Source organism: Aythya ferina, assembly GCF_964211825.1.
Source record: "Aythya ferina genome assembly, chromosome: 3".
Taxonomy (NCBI): domain Eukaryota; kingdom Metazoa; phylum Chordata; class Aves; order Anseriformes; family Anatidae; genus Aythya; species Aythya ferina.
The window spans coordinates 78,955,736-78,980,555 of record NC_140298.1 but is presented as its reverse complement, the minus strand read 5'-3'; the positions used below and the strand labels follow the sequence as shown (position 1 = coordinate 78,980,555).

Genomic DNA, 24,820 nt, shown 5'->3' with positions numbered 1-24,820 from the left:
TTTAGTAGCTAGGTTTACTTGAAAAAATGGCTCCCACATTGGCCACCCAGTGTGGTATACGTGAGTGTGCTCATATTCACATCTCTCAATATCTTTTGAACCGCCTGGCCAATTTCAGCTATAGTTGGTAGGGGTCACTGGGGTATTAATGATATCCCCACAAGGTTCATGAAATCACGCAGGCCTATTGTATCACCCCAGCTGAGAGAAACGCTATGGAGGGAGCGCAACCATAGTAGACACCTGAGAATCCACTGGAGACAGAGCTCTCCAAAGGAGAAACTTTACTCCCCTCTGGACACCAGCTTTGAAACTTGAGTCTGTGGGAAACCACGTGCCCTGTGAGCTGGCGCTCGGAGTGACGCACTTGGCGGGCACTTCGGTTTTCCCCCCTTGCACCTCGTTTGGCAGCAGCTCGTGGTGAGCCGCCGGCTGGTCTGGTCAGCCTGCATTGTTCTTGCTTTTCCTTTGAACATAGAGGTACATTCATTAAAGCTCTGCGTTTGCAGCTAGCACTTTTTGCACATTTACTTGTAAGGAAAGGAATAGTGGCAGCAATAGCAACAGGTTTTACAGAAGTATCTGGAACCATTTACACAAGCAATACAGGACCCCGAAGGAGCAGCTACAGAGCTTCATGCTTTGACTGATCTTTAGGAAGCAAATCAACCCTTACCCAGTGCAGTTCCTTTCCTGAACTGGACACAAAATACTCCATCTCCCCACCACGGAAGCTTAAGCAGCAGGAATGACAGTTTTAAAAAATCCATAAGGGATTGTATTCTGCATTGTATATGCAGAAAGACTGGCAAGCAGCAGCAATAACCCTGCATGTTGCAGGAGTGAAAAAACAATGCTGACCTCTTTTCTGTGGGCTCCCACGAGGGTGGGTTTGTGTCACAGAGAACAACCCTTTTGGTGTCCAGCTGGAATCTGAAACAACCATATCGATTTTCCTTTCCAGAAATGAGGACAGCCTTCTGCAAAGTGGACATGGCAGTCCATAGACTGCAAAACTGTTAAACCCATGTGTACGTGCAATTGTAGTTGGCAAAACTCAGAATGAGACTTCTGGAAGTAGGACAATACTTGGGCATGGAAGTTGTAGCCTGAAGGTGTTTCAGCAGGCACCCCTGTACCTCCTTCCTACTAGTATCATTACCATAGCACCATTGCTGTCTCAGAGCAGACAAATTTGAGGTTTGAAGAGTGCAGGAAAATATTTCACAAAAGTACCCAAAAAGACAATGATTGATGCGGTACACTTTAGCCTACCCTCAAAATGAGCTTTTATGCACTATACTGTCAGCTGAAAACAGAGATGATTTGTGCCTGTGAAGACATCTTTCCTATAGTTTTAATACCTAATAATGGGCTAAAAATCACTGCTAGCACTGGTATAGTGCCCTTCCCTACTCCTTGTCACTCAGCCACCGAGCTTTGGGAAGCCTGCCAAGTCCCTGACAGCAGCTTCTTCTCGTGGGAGCAGAGCTGCACAGCACAATTTGATCCAGGAGAAGAGGCTGGGTTTTCAGATTTTATTCTGGTGTCAGCAGCAGAAACCTTCAAAGCAGGGGAATAGTCCCCAGCTGTGAACTGGGTTGCTCAGGAGGTACCACTCTTGTCATTTTGTCAAGCTGATCAGGGTAGGGAAGAGCTCTTTTTCTAGGCTGGGTACACTGAAGAGGCGCCAAGGCCTCCCACCCACAGTCCTCATTAAAGAAAAATAGCAACAGCACAAAGCCCAAGGATTGTTTACTTATTTGTAGTATCTCAGCAACGGCTACTCTCTATCATCTGGTTCTGCTTTGGTGATTTCTCTTTTTATTAAGAAGAAATGCCACATGCTGCCACACAAGTAGCTAACCTCCTGCTGTCGGTCAGAGGCTGCCCCTTATGTCAGGCAGGACAGAGCAAGGGCTCTGCTTCCCAGCTGTGGGACCTGCATTACAAGAACAGGGCACAGACCAGGACCTCGCAGTTGTTCTCTTTCTCTCTTTCAACCCCAGTAAATCCAGCAAATAAAATAAAGCTCAGGTTTGTGAGCGATGCTAGGTCACACAGGACAACTAGTTCTGGTTGATGCATAAGCTGACAAATAAATAAAGTTCTGGACATGCCCAACTGGTTCATTTCAACATTTTCAGAAGGAAGCATCAAATTTTGGAAGGTTTGATTCATGAGGCGACTCTGTGGCTTTCACAATGCAGAGAAGAAAGAGATGGCTGTATGTCCCTTCCCTGCATCCCATTCTTATACTTTAGTGGCTACAGCACTTGTCTGAGTGGGTAATTAATAACTTTAATTACTTTCTATAAATTAGGATGGAGCTTCAGTTTGACATACTGGGAGATCTCCACTTCAGGGCAATTTTTCTGAGTGTTGAGACAATCTCCTGAGAAGAAAAGGGCCCAAGCTCAAGTATGTTCTCTGCAGAAGAGAGCATGAAAAGAGGGTCGGATTATGCCTTCTGGGTAACTGCTGCAACAAATGAACTTTCCTGGCTAAGGCTGTAGAATCAGGGTACACCACCTTCTCAAAGTTTTAAAGGCACCTGGTAATTTTAACCTTTATTTTTGATTTTTTTTTTTTTTTTTTTGGTAAAGATCTTCATAGTTAAATAGCTGTTCAGAAATAAAAATAATTTGGAATAAAAATAATTTGGAGTCAAACATTGAATTTAATTTTTTTTTTTTTTTGGAAGCTGCACTGCTAATTAACATAGGTCAGGATTAGCACTGTTTGAGGAACTATCTGTTTAGATAACAGGTTCTTTGATAGAGGAATCATATTATTGCATTTCTGTATGGGACAGATGACACCTCACTGATCCGCAGCTCTGTGGGGATATTAGACAACTCCTTTGCAGTCACACAGTTGTAAAATCTTACTCTTAATTTGTTATAAAAGAGTTTTCTGGCCTATGGACCAATCAGTGCTTCTGCCCGTAAAGGAGAGTCTGCCAAAACATGGGGGAGGAAACTGAAGGCACGAAAAAGAGACAGGAGACTGCTATCTTAGACTAAGCAAAGTTATCTGGAGAGGGTGGTGGTGCAGAGTGATAAAGCTGATCTCGGTAGCAGCTGGTGTTACAAGATAAAAAACGGAAGCTGTATGTGGACATCCATCTATCTGCTTATCATTCAGGGCTACCACACAGGATCTCGGTGGTGTTGGTGCCCAGGTGTAACAGGCACTGCATAAACACGGGGGGGAGAGCCAGTCCTGGCTTGAGGCCTCACAGCCAAGATACAGGTTTGGAAGACAGAAGAGCTGCCACCTCCTTCACGTTAAGACTTATTGGTTCATCTGATGCTGCAGTTACTGTCTAGCAGAGGCAGTGACTGAGCCTAAAATTCTTGGACATCAAGCACCATGCAGCCGTGTGTTCAAACAGCTCAGGGAAGCATCAAAAGAGCCAGAATGACTGAATTGAATCCCAGTCACTCCACAGGCAACCTCTGTCCCAGCCCAGTGGACAGAGAGGATTGCTCCTTTCCCTCCCACACCCTGCCACACAGCTTGCTTACTGGCCCCTTTGTACTTGCTCCACTTGGTTAGGGGACTGCCCTGATCCAGCCGGCGGGATGAGCTCTGCATGTACTGCTTTAATTGGAGATGGTGAGGAGCACAGCGGGAATTGTTCCTGAGTACTGGAAACAATACTTATAAAATCACTTCACAGCAGCCAGTAACGCTACTGGCTGGAATACAAACAACGTTGGAGACCAGTGGCTAGTCAAAAAACACTCTGAAAAGAAGTGCTCATGCTTCTTCACTTCCCCATCCACCTGTGCTTCTGATCCTGCAGCCAAAAGCTGTGATACCATAGGGGAGGATGAAACTTTTAGAGTAGGAAACAAGCAAGGTGAACATTTAAGAGAGAAGGAAGATGTCAGTGCTCTCCACATGGAAGTATATGAGTGCCTCCCATACCCAAAGCAGAGTGCATGAATTTACATGACAACGTTGCAGTAGCTGAGATCTCTGGGGGCTCAATTTTCCATAATCAGATCTAAAGACCTCTGCCTACATTAAGTAGCATCATGAATGAAGGTGATTTAGCACCACATATAACCACTTGGTTTCTGGTTTGCACGTGCAATACAGATATGTAAGCTAAGTACACAAACTCAGGTGGCCTCCGGGGCTGAAAATCCTCAGGGTATGCACGCCCTCTCTTACAATAGCAGCCTGGAAATGATGCTGCATGTTCCCTCCTTTTCTGCATTTTACAGGCAAACTTGGACAAAAAAAACAAACCAAAACAAAAATGTTTGGTGCTCTTGCAGCCCCAAGTGCTGAACTTGTCTTTTTGAAATGCTATGTCAACAGCTCTTCACTAGCAGGCCCATTATTTTTATTGGCTTCAGCTCCCTGGCTAGTGTTGACAGGTTAATTTACAGTAACAGTGAGAGTCACCTATACTCGCTATACCAGAAAGCGCAGCCCGCTCTGCACTTGAATGCCACGCTCTCAGGAGCAGGAATGTGGAGAGTGAGTAAGTGCTGCCTCACAGCCTCGCTCAGGCACTCAGGGACTTGTACAAAAGAATGCTCTTTTGGTGATTTTTTTTTTTTTTTTTTTTTTCCAGCATATACAACTGGAGCAGGAATGGTTGCAATTATATCTTACCGTGCTTGTTAGGGAGGACATATGCGAAGATTAGCCTCAAGAATGTCACTCTTGGATATGGTCTTCCCATTGGGTTATGCCACAGTTTTTTTTTTTTTTTTAATTGTATTTTTTTTTCTCTTTTTAGTACAAAGTTCATTGTGAGAAATTCCCTTTGATAACATGTATACAGATAGTGTTAAGCACATCCCAGAAAATGTTTGCTGGGGTGTACCTAAAGAACTGTCTCCTTTCCCTTCCCTTCCCTTCCCTTCCCTTCCCTTCCCTTCCCTTCCCTTCCCTTCCCTTCCCTTCCCTTCCCTTCCCTTCCCTTCCCTTCCCTTCCCTTCCCTTCCCTTCCCTTCCCTTCCCTTCCCTTCCCTTCCCTTCCCTTCCCTTCCCTTCCCTTCCCTTCCCTTCCCATGGAGAGGAAAGTTTTAAACTAATAGATTTTTTTTTTCCTCTGGTTTGTACAGCCATAGTTCTGCAGTTGAAGATCTCAGACCAGGCCTCAGATGTGATATGGATGGTGAAGAAGACATAAGGAAGATGATGCAGAGTGCACTGGAGAATTAAGAGGTATTTGGTGCACTTAAGGGAGGTTGATAAGATCAACAGACATTACATCACAGGAAAATAATTAAAATCACAGTGTTTCTGAGATCTGTTTGTTTCTATAATACTGACTTTTTTTTTTCCTTTTTTTTTTTTTTTTTTTTTTTTTTCAATGAGCTTGTTTTATAAAAAAAGTGAATGAATGGTATTTTAAACCTAGAAATATCAGATATAAAGTCTAGGAGTCTTGCAGCTGTCTCCCTGTATAAAGTAACAACACTCTAACACTGTTTACCAAGCAGGAGGAAGCACCGAGTTTGGGTCAGATATAAGGATTTCCATTTCTTTCAGCATTGGTGGACATTGTGCCACCCCTTGCTCACAGAAATTCTATTTTGGCTGCCTGCCCATTGGAGATCTAGAAGATGTGCATCTGGTGTTGTGACCATATTGCAGATCTGGGTGGTTACACTCTGCTGCTAGATGTTTACACTACATATTTGTTCCAGGCTAGCATTCACTCTTGATTTTACTTACTCTTGACATAGTGACTGAAACTAGAAGAGCAATCCCTGTATTTAGTCTGCAGATCCCTTAGCAAAAGCTCTTTGAAAAGCTTTGGGATCTTTCCACTGCACAAATTTCACGTCTTTGTCTGTCACCAATCTGTTCTCATCAGCCAGCCCTTTGAAAGTCTTTATGGCACCTCTCCATCCTGCTGGCTCATCTGTGGATCAAGATCTCAGAAACTGTCAGAAGTTCCCACCAGCTTGAAGAGCCACAGCAAATCAGAAAGAAAGCAGATGCGAGGAAGGAGTGTAAAATCATTTGGAGATAGATTAGAAAAAGTGTATCTGAGTTTTCTGTTTTAGCACAGATTTCTATGCACGCATATATGTATGTATGCAGAGTTACAAAGGAGTGCCACTTTTTCATCGCTGAAATGTACTGTGTCTCAGGCACTGAAATAATCATCCCTACAGCAAACTTGTTCAGAATATGTGTGTGTAGTTTACAGAAAAAAATCATTTTGGTGATTAGGATGGCAAGCAAGGCTTGAGGGAGCTACTCTAAGCTAACATGATGGAACACCTATTTCTTTTAGTTATGATGATACTTATATTGAGGCAGTGAGGAATTCAAATATTACAGCAACATTGACTAGGGAAAAGCTATATGAAGCCAACATATATTATTATTATTATTATTATTATTATTATTATTATTATTATTATTGGACGTGTATACAGCTGTTTTCAAAGTATTAATTTGAAAATCATGACTTTATGTTGGTTAGTGGTGAAAATCAACACAGCAAAACAAGGCTTACTGAAATAAGTGTTACAGAACTCAGCTACTTCTTTTTGTTGTGTCTGAACCATAGGTAATGAGATTTTCTCCAGTTAATTACCCTAGCGTTAGGAAGCTCTGTATGAATCACGTAGTAGCCCCTACCTGTACTAGCTTGTAGCATCAAAGTCACACTAGGTAGCTTGCCAGTTACACCTGAAAAATTAAAGAACAGTTCATGAGAATTGCTTTTCTTTCTTTGTTGAAGACAGCACATGCTTTTGAACTTCAAAAATCACTGTTTTTTTGCACAGTATCTATAGGCTTTGTAGAAGGACTGTGGGAACACCTGGCTGTCTCCAAGCAAGATCCTTGTATTGGCTAAGGACTTTTTGTTTCTGTTGTATGGGGATGAAGGGATGAATGAAAAAGGTGATTTAAAGAGAGTTTCAAGCACCTTTTCCTTGAAAATCAGGCTGGTTTAGTATGTTTTAACAGAGACACTGGCAAACAGAGGGTCATTTTAAGCCATGCCACCTATGAAAGAGATATGCAGGAAAACAGATTTTGGAGGAAAAGGTGAAACTTTAATGTATGCAGTAGTGTCACGAAGGCAGGAATGCTGGGAGTAGATGATGTGTCATGTAGAAAAGCTGCTGCAGAGCCTACCTGGGCTCCTGTACTGCCCTATTTCGCTGCTGCAGCTCTGGCCAGGGCCTCTCTGTTTCTGTGTCAAATGGTCAGAGATGTTCCCACAGCCTCCTTTGTACTGCTGTAACTCAATCCTTGTGTGATAGCCACAGACAAAGGAAGAGGCAGAGACACCGAATCAGAAAACCTCTTCTTTCAATCACGGTCTCTCCTTACGCTGCATCTTGCTTGCAGCAAAGCCAAATGAATGCCAAAGTGATGGAGTTAAACACATGCCAGTGTATCAGCACGGGAGGATGCCCCCTGCAATTGAGACTGTCCACACTGAGGGTTAAGGAAGAACAAAACTGCCTTATGCAAATCATTACAGCTTAAAGATGAACAAGGTTTCCAGCAATCACTCCACATCTTTGGTCCAAGGGCTACTATGTCAAAGGGTGTAACAGAAATAGATGAGCATAGCTTGCTCTCAGAGTAGCAGTGAGCTGAGCAGGACCTGTTGCTGTCCATGCTGTCTCCACTGTTTCCACGTGAGAGGCTGGAGGAGAGCATGGGAGGGACTGTGGACGTAGTCTAAGCAGAGCAGCCCATCTCACTGTTCAGATACATGCTCAAATGGTACCCCCAAAGTCAGGCCAGGAGACTGTGACAGAGCTGAAAATTAAACCCTGCTGCCCTTATGCTCAAGTCTGCTTCTCTCTTATGCCCTTACCCAGAAGAGGGGAGAGGCAGGGTGGGTAGTGCTAGACTTAGTTAAATTATTTCCATGAGCTGAAAAATGGACTTCATAGCCAAGTCCCCAGTTTAGCAATCTGTAACATCTGTGGCAGATTTTTAAAGTGAACATCTCTGCTTTGGTGGCTTCCAAGCAGCAGGAATGTTACACATTTTCCCTTGCCTGATGGATTTGCCAACTTTTGGAACCCACAAAAGCATTTCTGGCTCACAACATGATGGCATCTATAGCTGTCGCCTAGTGAAGAAAGGAAAAAGTAATCAAAACTCCTTGCTTTGAATATGGTGGGGCTCTTCCATAGGAGAATCTTCATCTCCAGCCAAGGCAAGATCTGTGGTTTTGTTAGAGGGACAAGGTGGAAAGTACTCCAGCCACCTCTTTGTACCTGTCTCTTGTTCCCTCAATAAGGCCAAGCAGCCAAAACAAAGTGTTTAATCAGCCAGAGATGTGGTGATACTCACCTCACTTCTCAGGGCACTGTGGTGCATATCAGCAATGCCCTGCTTCCTGCTGCAGTAATTCCTTGCTCTAAGTGCTGGTGGAAAAGAGCTTGCTCTGGTCTCTTGCACAACACTCCCATGTCTGTGCCACCCCTTGATGCCTAGGGAAGCAAGAGATGGGGCTCACACAGTTCTCATTTAAGTTTTGAACCTGCAGTCCTTTCTTGAAAACATCCATGAGGATATGATATTGTTGCCTTCAGATATTTATTCTCTTTATTAGGCCTCTTATTTGTTCCAGAGTTACACGGTGATTTTGGTGGGAGCTCCAGATAAAGCAGAGCAGTGTGACAGAAAGCACAATAGCTTCATTTAGATAAGCACTCCAACCGGTGTAGTGGGTCTAACCAAACTACACCAGAAAAACACAAGCTCCTACTCAGAGCAGAGAAGTTTCACTGGGTGAGAGCAGCTGGTCAAGGTTGCAGGGATCTGAGCTCGTGAGCACAGCAGCACCACCACTCTTCCTGTTCCCCATCGCTCCCCTGCCACACTTCCCTCGTGCCCTGGCTTCAGAGAATTGGGGTCTGCAGCTCCCGCAGCTTCTCTTTGCTCCTGGCAGGGTCAGCGGAGGCAGCGCAGCAGTTAATGTGAATTATGCCTACACATAATTGACCAAGAGTTTCAAATGTCAGTGGCAATTCATGTCCTCCTCTCAGATGTCATTACACTCTTATAAAAAAAGGCGTGATCTTCTTTATTACACTAGGAATGTAAAAAAACACCAAACTCCCATATTTTTTTTCAAGACAGCATTATTTGTTACAGTCATATATCTCATGTGTCTTTACTCTTAACACAATTATTTTAAGGGATACTTTGTTTATAAGAAACACAAAGGAAAAATCACATTGTATGACTTAGACTCTTCAAAAGTAGTTATAAACAACTATACTAATTGTTTTGTTCCCTTAAAAGATGTGGGCCATGGCAACACAGCTGTTTTTGCTGTGGCTAGTGTGCCTAGCTTTAGACTAGTGTCGCGGGGAAAAGTTTTCAGGCCTGTTATGAGCAGCCCATGAGTGGCTGACAGGCAAACATCGTATCTGCCTGCTGTGATCTGCTTAGAGACTGCAAATGGGGGGGGGGGGATTTATTTGTACTTTGAAACGCACCTTCCCTCCTTCTTACAAGAAATCCATGACATATCTCCTCTTAATCATAACAGTCACACCCAGGAGAGGACAAATTTGGCAATCAATACGAGGATTCTTCTGTAACCTTCCCAAATAGCCTTCTGCCTGGCATTGCAGGCCATCAGTGATTCGTGTAGACAAAACAACTTGCTGCCTGTCAAAGGCATTCAATAAAGCATAGAAAATCAACTTAGTATTTTAGCATCTCTGAGTTACTTAACAAAGAAATCAAGTATTCAATAAAAAAATAAATAAATCTCCGATACTCTGTTGTTAGACATTTGCCCATGAATTCATTAGCAAGACTGATCCTCACAGAGCCAGAGGGGACTGCTGAACATGCGTGCAGGCTGCATCTGGCCCTGTGTAACTCCTCAGACTGCTTGTTATGCTGCAGAGACAAGGGCTGGCTTTCCAAAACCGTTTGCTGGGCACCAGATGAAGCACAGTATTCACTGACAGGGCTAATAGGGGAAATTGATGGAATTTGGTTATCTGGTGTATTAAGCCATACCATCTAGGCAAAGCTCAAGGATTCGTAGGCATTGTGGTTGCAGTATCTGTAGGATAATTCAGGGACTTACACTGAAGGTGATGTAGGCTTTTTTCTATGGGGTTCTGAGCATAGGAACTCATGAGGTCAGGCAAGAGCCAGGAAAAGCCCCCCATGGCTGGTGAGGCAGTAGGGTGCTGTCACTGCAAACCTAAAGTCAGGACTAGAGTGCAGCTGACACTGCAAGCTCAGCCTGTGGAAAGGATATGCTAGTGAATAAGGTTAAACCCTGACCAGAGCTCATAAATGTTTCTGTGCCAGGCATGCTGGTGAAAATGGAAAAGATGTTGCAATGAGGTTGATTCCATAATAATTAAAAATATCTCTTTTGTAAGTAATGTGGTAGTTCTCATATTGGACCAGTACGTGGTTCATACAGTTCAATATGTACCCTAAAAAACAGTCAGCTCAAGGCAGTTGGTGAGAAAACCTTATATTACACTGGCAGGCATATTTCTGTTCCTTCTCAGGACATCTCTTCCTTACCAATAATATGTAGAGTTATCTAGATCTTGAAACTTGAAACAATAGGTTTAGTGTTTTCTCTCTCTCTATCTCTCTCTCTCTCTCTTTTTTTTTTTTTTTTCCCCAGCATTATCTTTTATAACTCCATATATCTTTATTCTTCATGTAATTGTCCAACCTCTATTTCAAACATTAACTCTCTCAGAAGCTCTAATGATTTGCTGAGTTTTCTGGCTTGGAGGTAGTCTGAGCAGATTTTTTGCTTTACTGAGATCTTCCAGAAGGTAACCCAGGCTTCTTTCTGGTGGTTACAATAACTGGAGCATTTCTTGGATGTTATCTAAAACTTACAGCTTGCAATGCCTTACCTCTGTCACTACTTAACAATTATTCTCCAAAACCCATCAAGCCCACTGATTTAAGAAGAGCGAGTTTTGGAGAACCCTTTGCTAATCTCACCACATTGAAAAATGACTCTTCATCAATCCTAGCATTTTCTTACTCTGCTGTTTTTGATTTGTAACAGGATTTTGTGCAGTGCCAGGAGAATAATCTTATGCAGGATTGTTCTGTTTGTTTCTGTCTTTCACTTAAAATTACGTCAGTTCTGGAATAGTATTCACCTGTTGACTTGGAGGGAGATCCACGTGGCCATCTGATATGTAAAGCTCATCGCCCCATGTCTTGGCACCCAGTTACTGCAATTGATTTAAATGTTGGACCTTTCCTCCTGTGATCCCCTCCTACTTGAGCTTCTGGAAGGGCCTGCATTTCTAAAACAATGGCAATAGGATGTGTCATGGTTCTCATAAGGGGGAGACTTACAATTAGAATTTGGCTAGACAAAACCAAGAAAAGTGAGGAACACACGGGAACTGTGTGCTGGAACACACCACAGCCTTCCTTGTGCCATCCCAGCGCCATGTGAAGGGATGTCGGGCTTTACCAGCCCTCTGAACAGTATGGACAAAGGCAGCCCGAATGAGAAAGCTAACCTGTAGCATGTTTTGCCCTCCAAAGAATGTAATACATGCATGCCAAACAGGAATAAAAGAGATTGAGACAGATCTTAGGGCAATTATTTTTAATGCAAAGCCAGCTATGTGCTTAGCTATGTTACCTGGGGAACTGAGGAACTCCATCTTTCGGGATCTTAAAGAGAAGATTCCATAAATGTGCTTGGAACAGTTTAGATAGGACCAAGCCTTCCCTGAGGTCAAGTCAGACCTCTTCAGATCCTGTTATCCTTCCATAATTTAAGGGCCTGCTCATGATCCTCCTGTGATGCCATAACTGTATTGGGTCTGTTCCCCTGCTTGTTACTTGTTTGGAAACTGCTTATTTTGAAACAAATACTGTTACTGGCGTGACAAGAAACTCTAAAAGTGTCTGTGCTGTTTCCTAACATGGACTCTGGGTCATTGCACAGACAAAACACGCTGCTATAAAACTATTTCTTGTGTGACAGGACCCAATAACACCTACTCTGTGATTCTTTTGTTTTTCCACTCATCTCTGAAACTGAAGCAGCTCCATCCATCTGAGAGCTGGCGTACTGCATTCTATTCTCCAGAAAACTTGGCTAACTTCATGCACCAGTATACTTGGCCTTTGAAAACTGGCATGCAGTTAGCAGACAGAAGCAGGGTCAGAATTAGTTCAAAATAAATTAATAGTCAGAAGTTCTAACTTGCTAAGCTGTATGCAATCCACCCTTCAAAGGATGTTCGCCAATTGCTGTAATTGCTCTCTTCAAGGGCTTCCAAAAATCCTTGGACATGCTAATTAATGCTGTTTTAGATATATGTGAAGGTATTTGACCTGAGAGTTTAATTCTACAGTTTAATTCCATAATGGTTGTAAATGGTAGAACTGCTGCATATTTAAAAGAACATTAGTGTGAATTTAGCTAGCTGTTGGCAGTTTAACAGTGACTAACAGATATTAAATAAGCATGAAATTCTAGTGGTGAATGACATTTTTATAGGGGCAAGGGCTGGAAGCTGAAGGCAGGAGAAAGTATTGCAACCATCCACTGTGACCTTCCCTTTTCCCTGGATTTTGCAGCTTGTTTGCACAACTTTGCCAGCACATGGGCAAGTCTGGATTGGTGGAAGTGCAAGCATGGATGGCACATGATGAACATGGGACAGGAATTCCTTGATTTGGTGAAGTCACTGACACGTACCTTTCTGATGTCACTGACACCAGAATTTCCCCAAACATCAGAATTCTTCAGCCACTCAGAGATAATTACATCTTCAAAGGAAAGTTGTGTGAATTCTACCCCTTCCCCTGACAGATATATATATATATATATATATAAAAGTAGATGTCAAAAGAGATCAATTGTCTAAAGAAGAGAAAACAAGTTGATCCTTTTATTGTCACTATTCAAGAACATCCCTTTGTTTTCAGAACAAAAATGGTGGTGAATGACTTTTTTTCTACTCTGCAGTGGCTATATAAATTTCTGCTACTAAGAGACAAGCATCATTGATTTGACCGACTTATTCAAAACAGGTCACGAAGCTACAGCTTCTTGTGTCAATTCTCATCATATACTGATGTGACAGGTTTTATGAATAAAATATGGGCAGTTGCTGTCTGGGAGGATGCCACATCTTAGCTACCCCAAACCCTCTGTCCTTGAAGGGAAAGCTTTGAAAAATTAGGACCATGTTTCAATCCAAGCTGCACAATATGCTTTTCAATGAAGTGTAATATATTGTGTTTAGCTGAATAACTTTCTTCTCCTCTTCTCTTCTCCCACTGTCCCTCCCCTACTTAGCAAAAAAAAAAAAAAAAAAAAAAAAAAAAAAAAAAAAAAAAAACAAAACTAAAAAACCCTACACCATGGCATCTTAAACTAAAGCACACTTCAGTCAGTCTCCCTGTGTGTGCTCCGTGCCAGCAGCCACAGCATTTCTTTCATCTTAGCTTCAAAGTGGTGCTGAGAGGGGGAGGGGGCATCTAATGAAAGAAGGGAAAACAAACAAACAAACAAACAAACACAAAATGGGGGAGGAAATGAAAAATAGCAGTCTACCTTTCAAATCTGAGTGTCGCCTGCAGGCACACTCTGCAGTGGATGTTACACTTGGTTTCAGCCCCTTGTATATTTTTTTTTGTTATTGCCACTTCCCATGCTGGGAAGATTCTTGTCATCCCTCACATATTTTATCCACAGAAAAGGCTGCCCTGCCCTGTGCTTGGTGATTGAGGCTGTGCCCCTGGTGTGCCACACTATCAGTGGTTCCCAAGGCTGCCTAGCCTGGGAAAAGCTGCATGGAAATGGTCCAAAATCAGCATTACATGCATTATTGTTCTTACTCTCTCTGATTAGAGTGCACACAATGAAAACAACAGCAACAGCCTCGTTTTCTAGCCCTCCTCCCAACACAAGGCTGTTCTTAGACTGTTTTTCTTTCTCGGAGTCTTCATAGAAATTAACTGCTTCTGTGCTGGTAGGTCCCAGGCATCCCAGCTGCTCCTCCTGGGGAAGTCCTCAGGGCTTAGTCTGACAGAGTAACATTTTCAAAAACAAATAGTTTACTTGGGAACTGAAATCCTTATTTTTAAAAGTAGGTCTAGATATAGGTCTCTTTGTGCACCACCAGAAATGTGCCACTCAGACTCTACAGAAATATGCAGGGCACAATAATTCCAATTTAACAAAATAGAGTAAAGATATTCAGATATTTGTCCACTGGATGCTGGATGCCTATACATGGCATTAAATACTGGATAGAGCACACATAATGCCCTAGCAGTGGGTTGCAGTACCTGCACCTCCACAATCCTAACAACCTTTTTGGTTTAATCCCTGGTCAAAGAGATCTTGGTCTCCTATCTGAAAGCACCAGAATGGATGGAGGACACCAACACCTGAACCACGTTCCTGTCCTAGGGTGTCCACAGTCATTTGGCAGGTAATAATCTAGATTTCCTGAGGCTGTCAAGTTCAAATATTCCGTGTCCTGGGGTAACCAGTTTGGGGTGGGATAAAGCTCAGTGTCCTGGCTCATCCCAAACACACAGAAATGTGCCTCTGAGTGAGTCATGGGATTTCAAATTGACTCCTCTGCTCTGTATTTCATATGCCCCATATATTAGGTAGCACAGCAAAGAAAGGATGAAATGCATTTTCTTCCTGCTTAACAGATGGATCGTGTCCTGAAATGCCAGGTACTTGTGCTTTGAATGTGCTTAGGTATTTGCTAGAAAGTAGACTCGTAAGGCTGTTTCAGAAGAGAACAGTAGATAGCCCAGGGTGCCAAAGAAGGCAAATGAGAGCAAGGACTGAATGTATTTTTGCAGTGCATTTTTTGTTCAGTTATAGTAGATGCTATGCTTTCTCTCTCTCTCTCTCTATATTTAAACAAATATATATGTCTGTTTTCAGGACACTATTGAGAACATATGTGGAAACTGACATATACTGTAGGGGATGTTTTGTTTTAGGACCTACTTCTGCCTTTTTTCCTATCTCACAACTTCACTGCAGAGAGGCACTCGATGCCTATCACGTTCTTCACAGGGAGAGGTAGAGCTGCACTGGATTCCTCCCCACCTTAAGGACCCGAGAGACTTCCAAGCATCGCTTGCTCCCAGTGACCCAGAATCTGCAGAGGTACTTGGGGGGTTAATGATAGATTTTCTTTAATTGCCATCCAGCAGATGAAAGACAGATGTTTACTTTTAAACCACTTTTAGACCAGAGTCAAAAGCACTTTGAAATCTGTATTTCTGTGTCTTGAAGCAAAAGGAAAAAAAAACTCTTTAGTCAATGCTAAATCTATTCTGTTTTTGAGAGATTGAACTTAACCACAGAAAACAAAAATGTAAAGTTGCATAGCTCTTTTCTGTTGCTTCTTTCAGTGTCATAGTGGTTAAATCTGCAAGTTTTCTAAACTTTTACCAGTTCAGTTTAAATATCAAAATCTGTTCAGCATTTTTTTTTCTGCCTTGTACATCATTTATGATAAAAATGTGAGAATAAAGTCAGTTCTCTATTTTTCTAAGATCATGTAGGACAATTCAGGAAAAAGATTTCATTTATTCTTCAAGAGCACTACTGACCATCTCATCCCTCAGAAAAAAGTAGGGTTGTCTTTTTTTTTTGTGTTAACAAACTCCTCATGATCAAAAAATAAAGCTGAGAAAAAATCTGCTATTGTCTTAACTGACTGCTGTGTCTTTGGGCAGGACTGACTTTTTGGTTATATTTTATGTCAAACTCCTTTAGCTATTTTGGGCTGCATAAAGAAAAAGGTAAGGAGACAACTATAAAAATATTTTTAATAATCTTTTCTGAACTTCTCTGTGTTTCAGAAACAGTTTTTGTTATTTAGTATGTGAAATTAAATCAGCTAGGATGGGACTTGTGTATCAAGAACATTTCCTTTAACAAACCCCTGGAAACTGGCTGTCATTACTCTTGCTTCTCTTTCGTCCCAGATCAAATGATTGTGTCAACTGCTTGTTTTGTTTAGCAGTCCCAGTCAGAGAGATATGGCTAATCACAGTATCATTTTCTAATGTTCACTGGAAGGAAATCTCAAATTGTTCTTGAGAACTTAAATATTAGGCTTATTATAAGTCTGATTAAACAGGGGCACCAGTTCCTGGAGGCAGGATGAATACAGCTCTTGGGGAATGAAAAGAAAAACTATAGAAGTATCTACAAAACAAAACAAAACAAAACAAAACAAACAAACAAACAAAAGAACTATCAAAATATTATTGATCTATTCTGTTCACAGATTATTGCAGGAGTCTGTGATCTTCCTGAATGTATGGCTTTTCTCTGCTTTCATTAGTTTATTTTCCTATCAATTTCTTCTTTAGTAGTTTATAAAAGTTCAACATTTAAAAGAAACTGGCAAAACCTGCACTCTTTGCTAATATGCCTAGAATGATCCAAAACTTGTTTTCAGTTGTGCACTGGGCAAAGATATGTTTTGCCCTGCTTGGAGCCCCTGACTGCATGTTTGTGGCTGTGTTGCCACATGCCAGCGAGGAAGACCATTTGAGGGGATGACATCTATGAATCAAGAAGTTTGAAGCCATACCTCATGTGAAATGCTGTAGCCAGCTGAGACATCCCGTCAGCCTGGCTGAGAGATGAAGGGAGGAAGGCTCTAAGGTCACTTTGAAAAATGGCACTTAGCTTATAATTCAAGCAAGCGCTTTAAAAGATAGCACTGTCAATCTGCCTAGCCTGGTGGGAGTGCCAACAGTAGCAAGGGAGGCTGAGGGGTGCTGAACCCCTTGTGGCACTGCTTCTCACCTCATTGATAGGGTAAGCAGGGCTGAGCAGCCCCCAGCTCCCTGCTGCGTGTAAGGCTGTGTTTTTTGGGTGACAGCAGATCGATGGCAATGCACTGACACATGCCTGAGTGTCAGCCAGGACCTGTCTTTTCCCTTGCTGAAACGGAATTTCTTTGCCTGGGCTCCTTCCCTTGGTCCCGAGTGGGGTGATGTGACCTGACATACTCATTGTAACTTTTCTTTTCCACAACAGCCGAGGAGTTTCTCATCACTGCTCCACTTGAACACAACAACACGGGATGAATTCTGACAGTAAGCAGGCTGGAAGGCAGCTTTCTTTCTCTCTTAATATTTTATTTATGGGGAGGAGGCCAAACAAATAATTGAAGATGCCTGTTTGCACCCACTGCAGTCTGCGAGTGGTTTGAAATGTAAACATGTCAGCTCATGGCTGAAGCTCAAGAAACACATGTGCCGAAGAACCGCAGGCCGTTTGTCTGTCTGTCACACTTACCTTCCCAGCCTTCCCTCTCTTGTCTCACGCACAGACAGCCTAGGAGCAGGGAGGTAGCATTGTATATGACACTGGTGTGAGTTTCCATGGAAAATTTGATGTAAGGAATGGAGGCACGCACATGACGTGAGGAGAACTTATGGTGTGTCTTAGACAGTAAAAAAAAACAAATGGTATTTCAGGCTTTTTTTTTTTTCTTGTATGACATACAAATTGAGATCAGCTGAGTCTTCAAGAGTGGTACACTCATCTGTGCAGAAATATATGGCAGAAACAACAGACAAAAGGCCATTGGGGAGAAGGAAAGAGATTGAGAGGTTGGTAGCGCTGGAGTGGGATGTTGGACAATTACATGTATACTTGCATAAGTGTGGTAATGGGCAACAGAGATGGAAATATTGCTTAATAAAATGCCATAATATTAAAACAGAGAAAGAATGCATAAATCCAAGGTGTTCTAAGAAGTGGCAAGGTCTCCAAAGTCATTTAAATGAGATGTCTAAGCACAAAAATACTCCAGGTGTTGGTATGGCATCTTTGACCAGCTGAATCTTACCCTGCTCAAATTCTTCATGAATCCCACAGCAACCTTCAAGGTGACCTGACTACAGTGAGCTGTATGCATAAGAGGTACCACAAAGAGCCAACTGGAACTCATGGTTTTCTATAAATATTAAAGAAAGATTAACATTCAAAACCTCTAGAACCGTAGATTGCATGGGATTGCATGGCATTTCAACCCCTTTAGCTCTTGTATCAGAGGGAGGTAATGAGTTGTCATTTAGATATATTTGATTAAAAGTTAAGAATTTGGGAAAATGTCAGAACAACCATTTTCCATAGTTATGATGGTGAATTAGTATAACAAAGGGGGAACATCAGACCCTAGAAGAGCTACTCTGAATGCACAGAGGGAAGTTCGGAGAGGTCTCTGGGACTGAGAGAAATATTCAGAGGTATCGTTACTGTATTCTCTTTGTTAAGAAAGAGAATGAGTGAATAGGATTTTGTAGAAATTGCTGTTAAAGTCTACTGGGTTGAATCAATCTGAGAAACATATCCTATGAACACTCTCAATAGCATACATTCATTTTAAAAAATGAGGTGGTAAGTGAGCAATAACATCATGTCAAGAATAAAGCTGATGCAGAAAAAGAGGTCTGATGCTGACTTCCCACCAACTTTGTACTGGTGTCACATTGTTGGCTACAGTGGGTGCAGCCCTGATTAATTGTCCTTGTCACTCAGACCCTGGGAACAAGTCTTGAAGGCAAACTGATACTCCAAGGGGATGTTGGGTGTAAGGTTATTTGAATAGGGTCTTAGCTGGGAGCAGATCTATGACATTTTGAGTTGCTGGTGTGTGCAGTGGCAACAAATGTTGAGAATTGCCATGCTTACAGGTTCTGTCTCTTTTCTCTGTGTGACTAAAGGCCTCCCTCTGAAATGTGTGCATAGCTCCTGTCAAAATCAGTGGGAATTATGTGGAAGTATCTGCATATGATGAGATCATGGTGCACTTTAGTTTTCATCTTTTGTGAGAATTGCCTCACTGCATTGTTCCAGGGTTTCATTTGCTAAGAATTGATTTCTGCAACTCAAAGCTTTTATATTAATGATAATAATATCCAAGATCTTTTTCTTGAGCTTTCCTGAATTAGGTTGTTCCTCACTTGTATCTAAATTTAGTCTGGGCATGACTACTTGAATATTTTCTCTTATTTCATATTATTCATCTCCTTCAGTCTGCTGGCTTCAATTCAGAAAAAGAAAGTCAATATTTTCTCTGCAAGTTATTTCATTTTGTTGGTCTGTGATATCACAGCAAATGTCAGCTGATCTTATGTAATACAGAGCTGAAGACAGACTGTTATCCTTCCTTTTACAAATAAATAACACTAAATAACATAGATTTGTGGTTGAATTAAGTATTTTTAGAGCTACTAAAGCAGTTAAAACAGTCCTCTGCTGATGAGAAAGTCTGTCTCATTTCCCGGTGGTCTCTTGTTTCTCCTCCACTTGCATTCGATCTCCGTAATGCTGGCCATTTTGCTGGTAACAAAGTCATCATTCACTCATTGCTTAGCAAGTCTGAGCACACTTCATGGTGGATAGCTGGGTTGCCAGCATGATCCCAAATTACCTTCCTTTTGCTTACTTTTGCTTTGCTTGTAGGGCCAAGTTAGTTCAAGACGTAATATGGGGCAGGAAGCAGCAGAAGATAGCCCCTGTTCTTCCTTATGCCAATGGGACCAGGTCCTCTGCTTCTCTGAGAGCAGGTAAGTCAGCTGTCACCAGGTGAGAATACGGTCCCACAACGTCAAGAACCACACCATGTCTTCAATCTGTGGTTTTGTCAGGAGCTGGGTATCTCCGGGTTTACAACTGCAGAATGGCAGACTGTCTGAGAGGATGTGCACTTGCATGGGGTGGCTGTTTCCCTCAGTGGGAGCAGATGAGGAAGCCAAGAGCAAGGCAATCAGCCTGACTCAGAGTGCGCTTGGATTTTCCCTTCTAGCATAATGGATTAACTTCTGCTGCTGGCAAAAGGGCAACAGGAGTGTTTTAAATTCTCTTCCTCTACGTAATCGCAAAAAAAGGAACATGGGGTGATAGCTGCTGAACAAAGAGCAGACAAGTGCTCCCACCCGCTCAGCCTCCCCTTCCATCACTCATGCTGCCACCGGCTTTCAAGGCCTGTCTAGGTCATATTATGACTCCTTTATTAGTGTTTAAGGTCATCGGGAGACATGCGAGTGCATCCTATATCAGGAAGCACGGCGTGTCTCGAGAGTGAAATATTTGGCTGTTAGTAGGAGCCGTGGCCGTGACTCGGAAATCCCGGGGAGCGAGCTCAGGGCAGACGGGCTCCAGAGCGAGCGGCCTGCAATAACAGAGGCCTTCCTGCCATTCTCCGCGCGGCGCTGCGTGGTGGCCGGGCGTCCCCGCCGAGCTGCCGCAGGCCGCTCGCCCTCCTGTGAGGCTGGCTGCTGGCCGCAGCTCGGCAGGCGAGGATGGAGGCCTCCCTGCAGCCGCCGGGCCCAAAGCCAAGACCATGAGTGCAAAGATGTGGTGGGGAGGTTCACGGCTTTCTGAGCTCTGTGTGTTTTTGGTCTTGCTTTAATGCCACTCAGGCATAAACAGTCAGCATGGTAAACATGTTTTTTATAAGTAGTGTGCCCCAAAATACCCAAATAAAGCAGCTTTTCACAAAATTGGATGTAAAAAATGGGGTGGAAACTGGATCATTTATCTACAAGATAAAGTTCAAAATATTTATGTTGTATCAGTACGTGCGAGGATAGCAAACCCTTCTCTTCATTGTCCTCGTGCAGAAGAGACAGAGGGAGACAAAGGTGTGTAAACATCAACAAAACTCTTAGCATTGAAAGGCTTGCCAGCTGCTTTAGTTCTGGACCTCTGGACTAGTGTCAGGATAGAGGATCCTCTCTAAAATCCATCCAACTGCACAGTAAAAAAGCAAATATTTTCCCTTACAGCAGAAATAGGCTATCAAGGAGTCATCACCTCAGTCTAACATTTTACAACTACCACTGCTCTGCACCCTCCAGAACACTAAACAATTGGAGAGAGGAAAATCAGGTAGCACTGATGCCTACTATAGCTACAGAGTTATTCCCATTTTTTTTCTTCTTTTTTAGATCCAATGAAAATACAGAGTGAGACAAAAATGGGAAAATACAGCCTAGGAAACACTGAGGCTGATTTGAGTTTGCAAGGTCTCTGTTCAGAGCCATTTTATATTTTCCAGAAAATATGTTTGACATTTTAAGGAGGGATTTTTATTGAAATTTCATTAAAAATCACTCTTGGAACACAATTTAGAAGGCAACAAACCGATGCTCATCTTAAAAAAAGCCTTAGTAAGGAGAAAATTTGGCAAATAATTTAAGTGTTAATAATGCTTGGATTAAATGTTTGGGCTTAAAGGGAAAACACTAATAACATCACCAATGTGTGGCCAATAGTCATCTTCTAAAAATGCCAGGTTTTTATGAAGCATTTTTCTGTGTTCTGGGCAGCTACAGATTATTTCCTTTTTTTTTTTTTCTTTAACACAATGAAAGGAGGGGAAAAGTCACATTTCATAAATGCTCAGGGCTCTGAGTTAAGGCCGTAGTTTTAACTTCCTGGCTGAGTAAATTTTCACACAACCGGAGACATTCTATTAATAAATTTAACGTAAGTACAAAGTCGTGTATGTATGTACAATAAAAAGCTTTTACTGGAGACCTAGCTTTCCCCAAAGTATTTTATCCTATCTCAAAAAAAAAAAAAGTAAAAAACAAAGTGTGCATTTCAGCTACACTTACGGCACATATGCATGTGCGGTAGCAATTAAGTACCGACTTTCACATTCCTCTGTCCTCTGGGAGCTTCTGATCAGCATCTTTGTTCTGGATAGCTGACATGGGCATGCACAACATGCCCCCTGAACACCTTGGGCAGCAAGCTCACAGATGGAGATTTGCTTCTGTGTGCTGACTTTAGCAGTCAGATCAGATTAGTAGGCCTAACTTGATGCCAGGTGGTTTTGACAGACTCATTTATTTTGTTGTATTTAAGTATTTATGGGTGTACTGTAATAAGGACCATCTATGAATCATGTTGCTGTCTTCAGAAAATCATCTACAACTCACATTGTTGTTAGCACCCAGAGGGTCAGCTGGGGACTTTTGGGAAATGTTAATTTCAACAGATCTCATGTGTGGTTTTGCCTGCTGTTTCCTCCGTCTCTTGGATGTCTATCCAAGAGAAGACAGCAAGAACGTATGAAGAGATGGTGGGGATGGGCGGAGAGTTTTCTCCTTTCCCATTCCCAAAGAATGTCATTCTCCAGCATAGACCACGCAGCCTTCACAGGCCTGGAGAAGCTAAGAAGGGTTGTGTGCAATCTGTTCTTCTCACGCAGATCTGGGATCAACAGCGTGACAAACCTGGCTGTGTCAGACATACATGGCAGGCTCAGAGCATTAATAAGCATTTTTTTAAGCTGTCACTGAAAGACAAATCTCTGTTCTGTGCATCTCTTGGAAGATATTTACTGCTTGGGTAAAAAGAAAAGCAACTGTTGGACAGATGAAATTAATTAAAGGTTTCACTTTGCTAACTAAAATTTTATATTTCCCTCCATGTAGGCTGTAATAGGTTGCACGATGACTAACCTAAATATTATCACATGACATGTTGTCATTTTACATAAATAATATAAGGATTGCTGTAATCCTGCATAAACCCAACTTTATGTTGGTTTATGTTGGATGTTGAAAAATATTATGCAAGTGTCCAACATGAAAAGAATCATATTTCTTATTCCACCACCCTGGCCAAATATCATGTTGTCTTTACTGGAAAACTGGTGTTCATCAAACAAGTTTAAAGCTAAGAACGGGAGAGGGTGGGACATTACATTCTTGAGAAATGACATTATAAATAATACGGTAATGCTTTGTCTTTGTGCTGTTAGTAAATCTGGGATATTATAGGGTAGGCAGGGAGAACACGCCATACTGTGTTTGCGCTCCAGCTTCAACTTCGTGGTGGCTTTATTCTTCAAACACATGGACTACATAAAGTGATCTCTGCTCACCAGGTCTTCCAGCTCCTTTCTGCTTCACCCTCTTAAGCTTAAATGTCTAGATCAAGAAATACCAAATATTCTCAATCTTGTAGCACACAATCTGCTCCCCACACCAAAAAAAAAAAAAAAAAAAAAAAAAGGTGAAAGTATGCAGGGAGAAAACAGAAAAATCGTATAGCTTTTCTTATAAAAATAGAAAAATTTTTCTTATAAAAATTTTTCTTATTTTTACTTATAAAAATAGATGTAATTTAATGTCATAGAGGAAGGACAGAACAAAAAGAGAGGCAAAGAGGTTGATTTCGAGAGACTGTGTCATAGAATTGTTGAGCTATAACCACTTCTTGTGCAAGTATCAGTGTATGCAGTGGCTTTCTGGAGGTTACAGGTCTTCAGATCACAAGCACTGGAGAAATATATTTTAAAGCTGTCATTTTTAATCTGGGGAGAGAACGGGAATAGGATCAGGTCTTTTCCCTTAACTGATAAACAGTATTGTAATGCATGCTTACTGTTCAAGATGTGAAAAATAACTTTTACTAAGTAGGCTTGGAGGTCTGCCCTATCAGCCCATGTTGCACTGTGCCTGCCTTGGGATTTTGGTGAATGCATCAATCTCACATGGACGTGCTGCTGCTGTGTGCTCTCATATGCAGGAACTGGGTGGAAGCTGTTTAGCTGAAAGATGCTAATGGATTCTTTTATCAAAGGAAACAAATGGCATAACAACAAGTGTTTTATTAGTTTCTTATATGTACTTTTGTGGTTCTCTGGAAAGTGGAATATTGTCAGAAATCTTGGAAATAATCAAGATGTAACAATAAATAGCAATAACAAAAACAGACTATTTATTTATTTATTTATTTAGCAGCTACAACCTCTTTCTTGTGGGAGCATTTTCTATAGGGCCAAGTAAGACATGTAAGCCTGCAACCATAAAAAAAAAAAAAACACAAACAAAACAAAACAAACAAACAAACAAAACAAACAAACAAAAAACAAAACAAAACAAAAAAAAACATGCTTTGGCTGTAACAAGTCTAAAGTTTATGCAAGGCTCTTCTCCTTACTATGTTTTTCCTCTCACTGTTTATTTCTCTTTTCCTCCTTTCAGTTTCACTTCCCTCCCACTCTCCCTTGTTTCTCCCACCAGAGCACAGCTTCTGGAAAGGAAGGCAGCAGACTGCACAGAGGACAGCAATGAGAAGGAACTTCCCTCTACTCAGCAGAAGTCTTTAAAATAATCTTAAAAACACCTCAAAACCCAGAAAGTTATGGGAACACTCCAACAGATGCAGAGAATTACAGCTGTTAAGCATGCCTTGTAATAATGAGAGAAAAAGTCAAGAAAAAGGTTTTTCTCATTCCACTTTGCTTTGTACTGAGAAGGGGAACTGAGTAGGTTAGCTAGAAATAGGGACTTGGTAAAGGAGAACTAAAGTGCTCATCACTCCAGTGCCAGCTGGCAGAGGATGCACTCTGGTCCTACAGAGGGAGGGACACATGCACAGTGCAGGCCCAGTCCCAGCTGCACCTTTCTTATTTATTGATTTTTTTTTTTTTGAAAACTCTGTAATTATTGTTAACATTTTAGGTAGGCTTGGGTAAGTGGGATGAGCTTTAAGACCAGAGTATATAGCTTTCATGTTTTTCTATAGGGGAAAGTCCTGTTCTGGTTCTAGCAACACTGACTGGAAGGGAACAAAGAGACATGTTTGGGAGAGATCACTGAACACATACCTGATAAAGAATGCTACCCAAAAACATTCTCCTGGTGGATCTCAAATGTTCAAGCCAGCTTTCCTACCCTGACTGATCTACCACCTACATCTCAGAAAACTCTTGGGGTCCTTTGCTGAACATGAGACCTGACACCTAAGCCTTCACTGAGCTGCCTCCCAGTCATCCCCAAGCCCATACTGGTGTGGGTG

At 41.9% G+C, this 24,820-nt stretch overlaps 1 protein-coding gene across 1 annotated transcript; it reads left to right on the top strand.

The window, feature by feature from the left end:
* The first annotated feature begins 14,640 nt into the window (after window positions 1-14,640).
* LOC311434653 (uncharacterized protein) lies at window positions 14,641-24,655 on the top strand. The gene is made up of 4 exons (XM_084514977.1): window positions 14,641-14,688; window positions 15,008-15,133; window positions 19,463-19,566; window positions 24,043-24,655. Exons 1-4 carry the CDS (start codon window positions 14,665-14,667, stop codon window positions 24,131-24,133), a joined length of 345 nt encoding a protein of 114 aa, XP_084371103.1. The 5' UTR covers window positions 14,641-14,664; the 3' UTR covers window positions 24,134-24,655.
* The last annotated feature ends 165 nt before the right edge of the window (window positions 24,656-24,820 follow it).

What these genes read in the sequence shown, in the direction of transcription:
- LOC311434653 (XM_084514977.1), top strand. Translation starts at nt 14,665, where the DNA reads ATGGATCGTGTCCTGAAATGCCAG. An exon ending in ATCGTGTCCTGAAATGCCAG is followed by an intron (nt 14,689 to 15,007) that starts GTACTTGTGCTT and finishes ACTTCACTGCAG; the next exon opens with AGAGGCACTCGATGCCTATC. An exon ending in CTCTGCTTCTCTGAGAGCAG is followed by an intron (nt 19,567 to 24,042) that starts GTAAGTCAGCTG and finishes TTCTCCCACCAG; the next exon opens with AGCACAGCTTCTGGAAAGGA.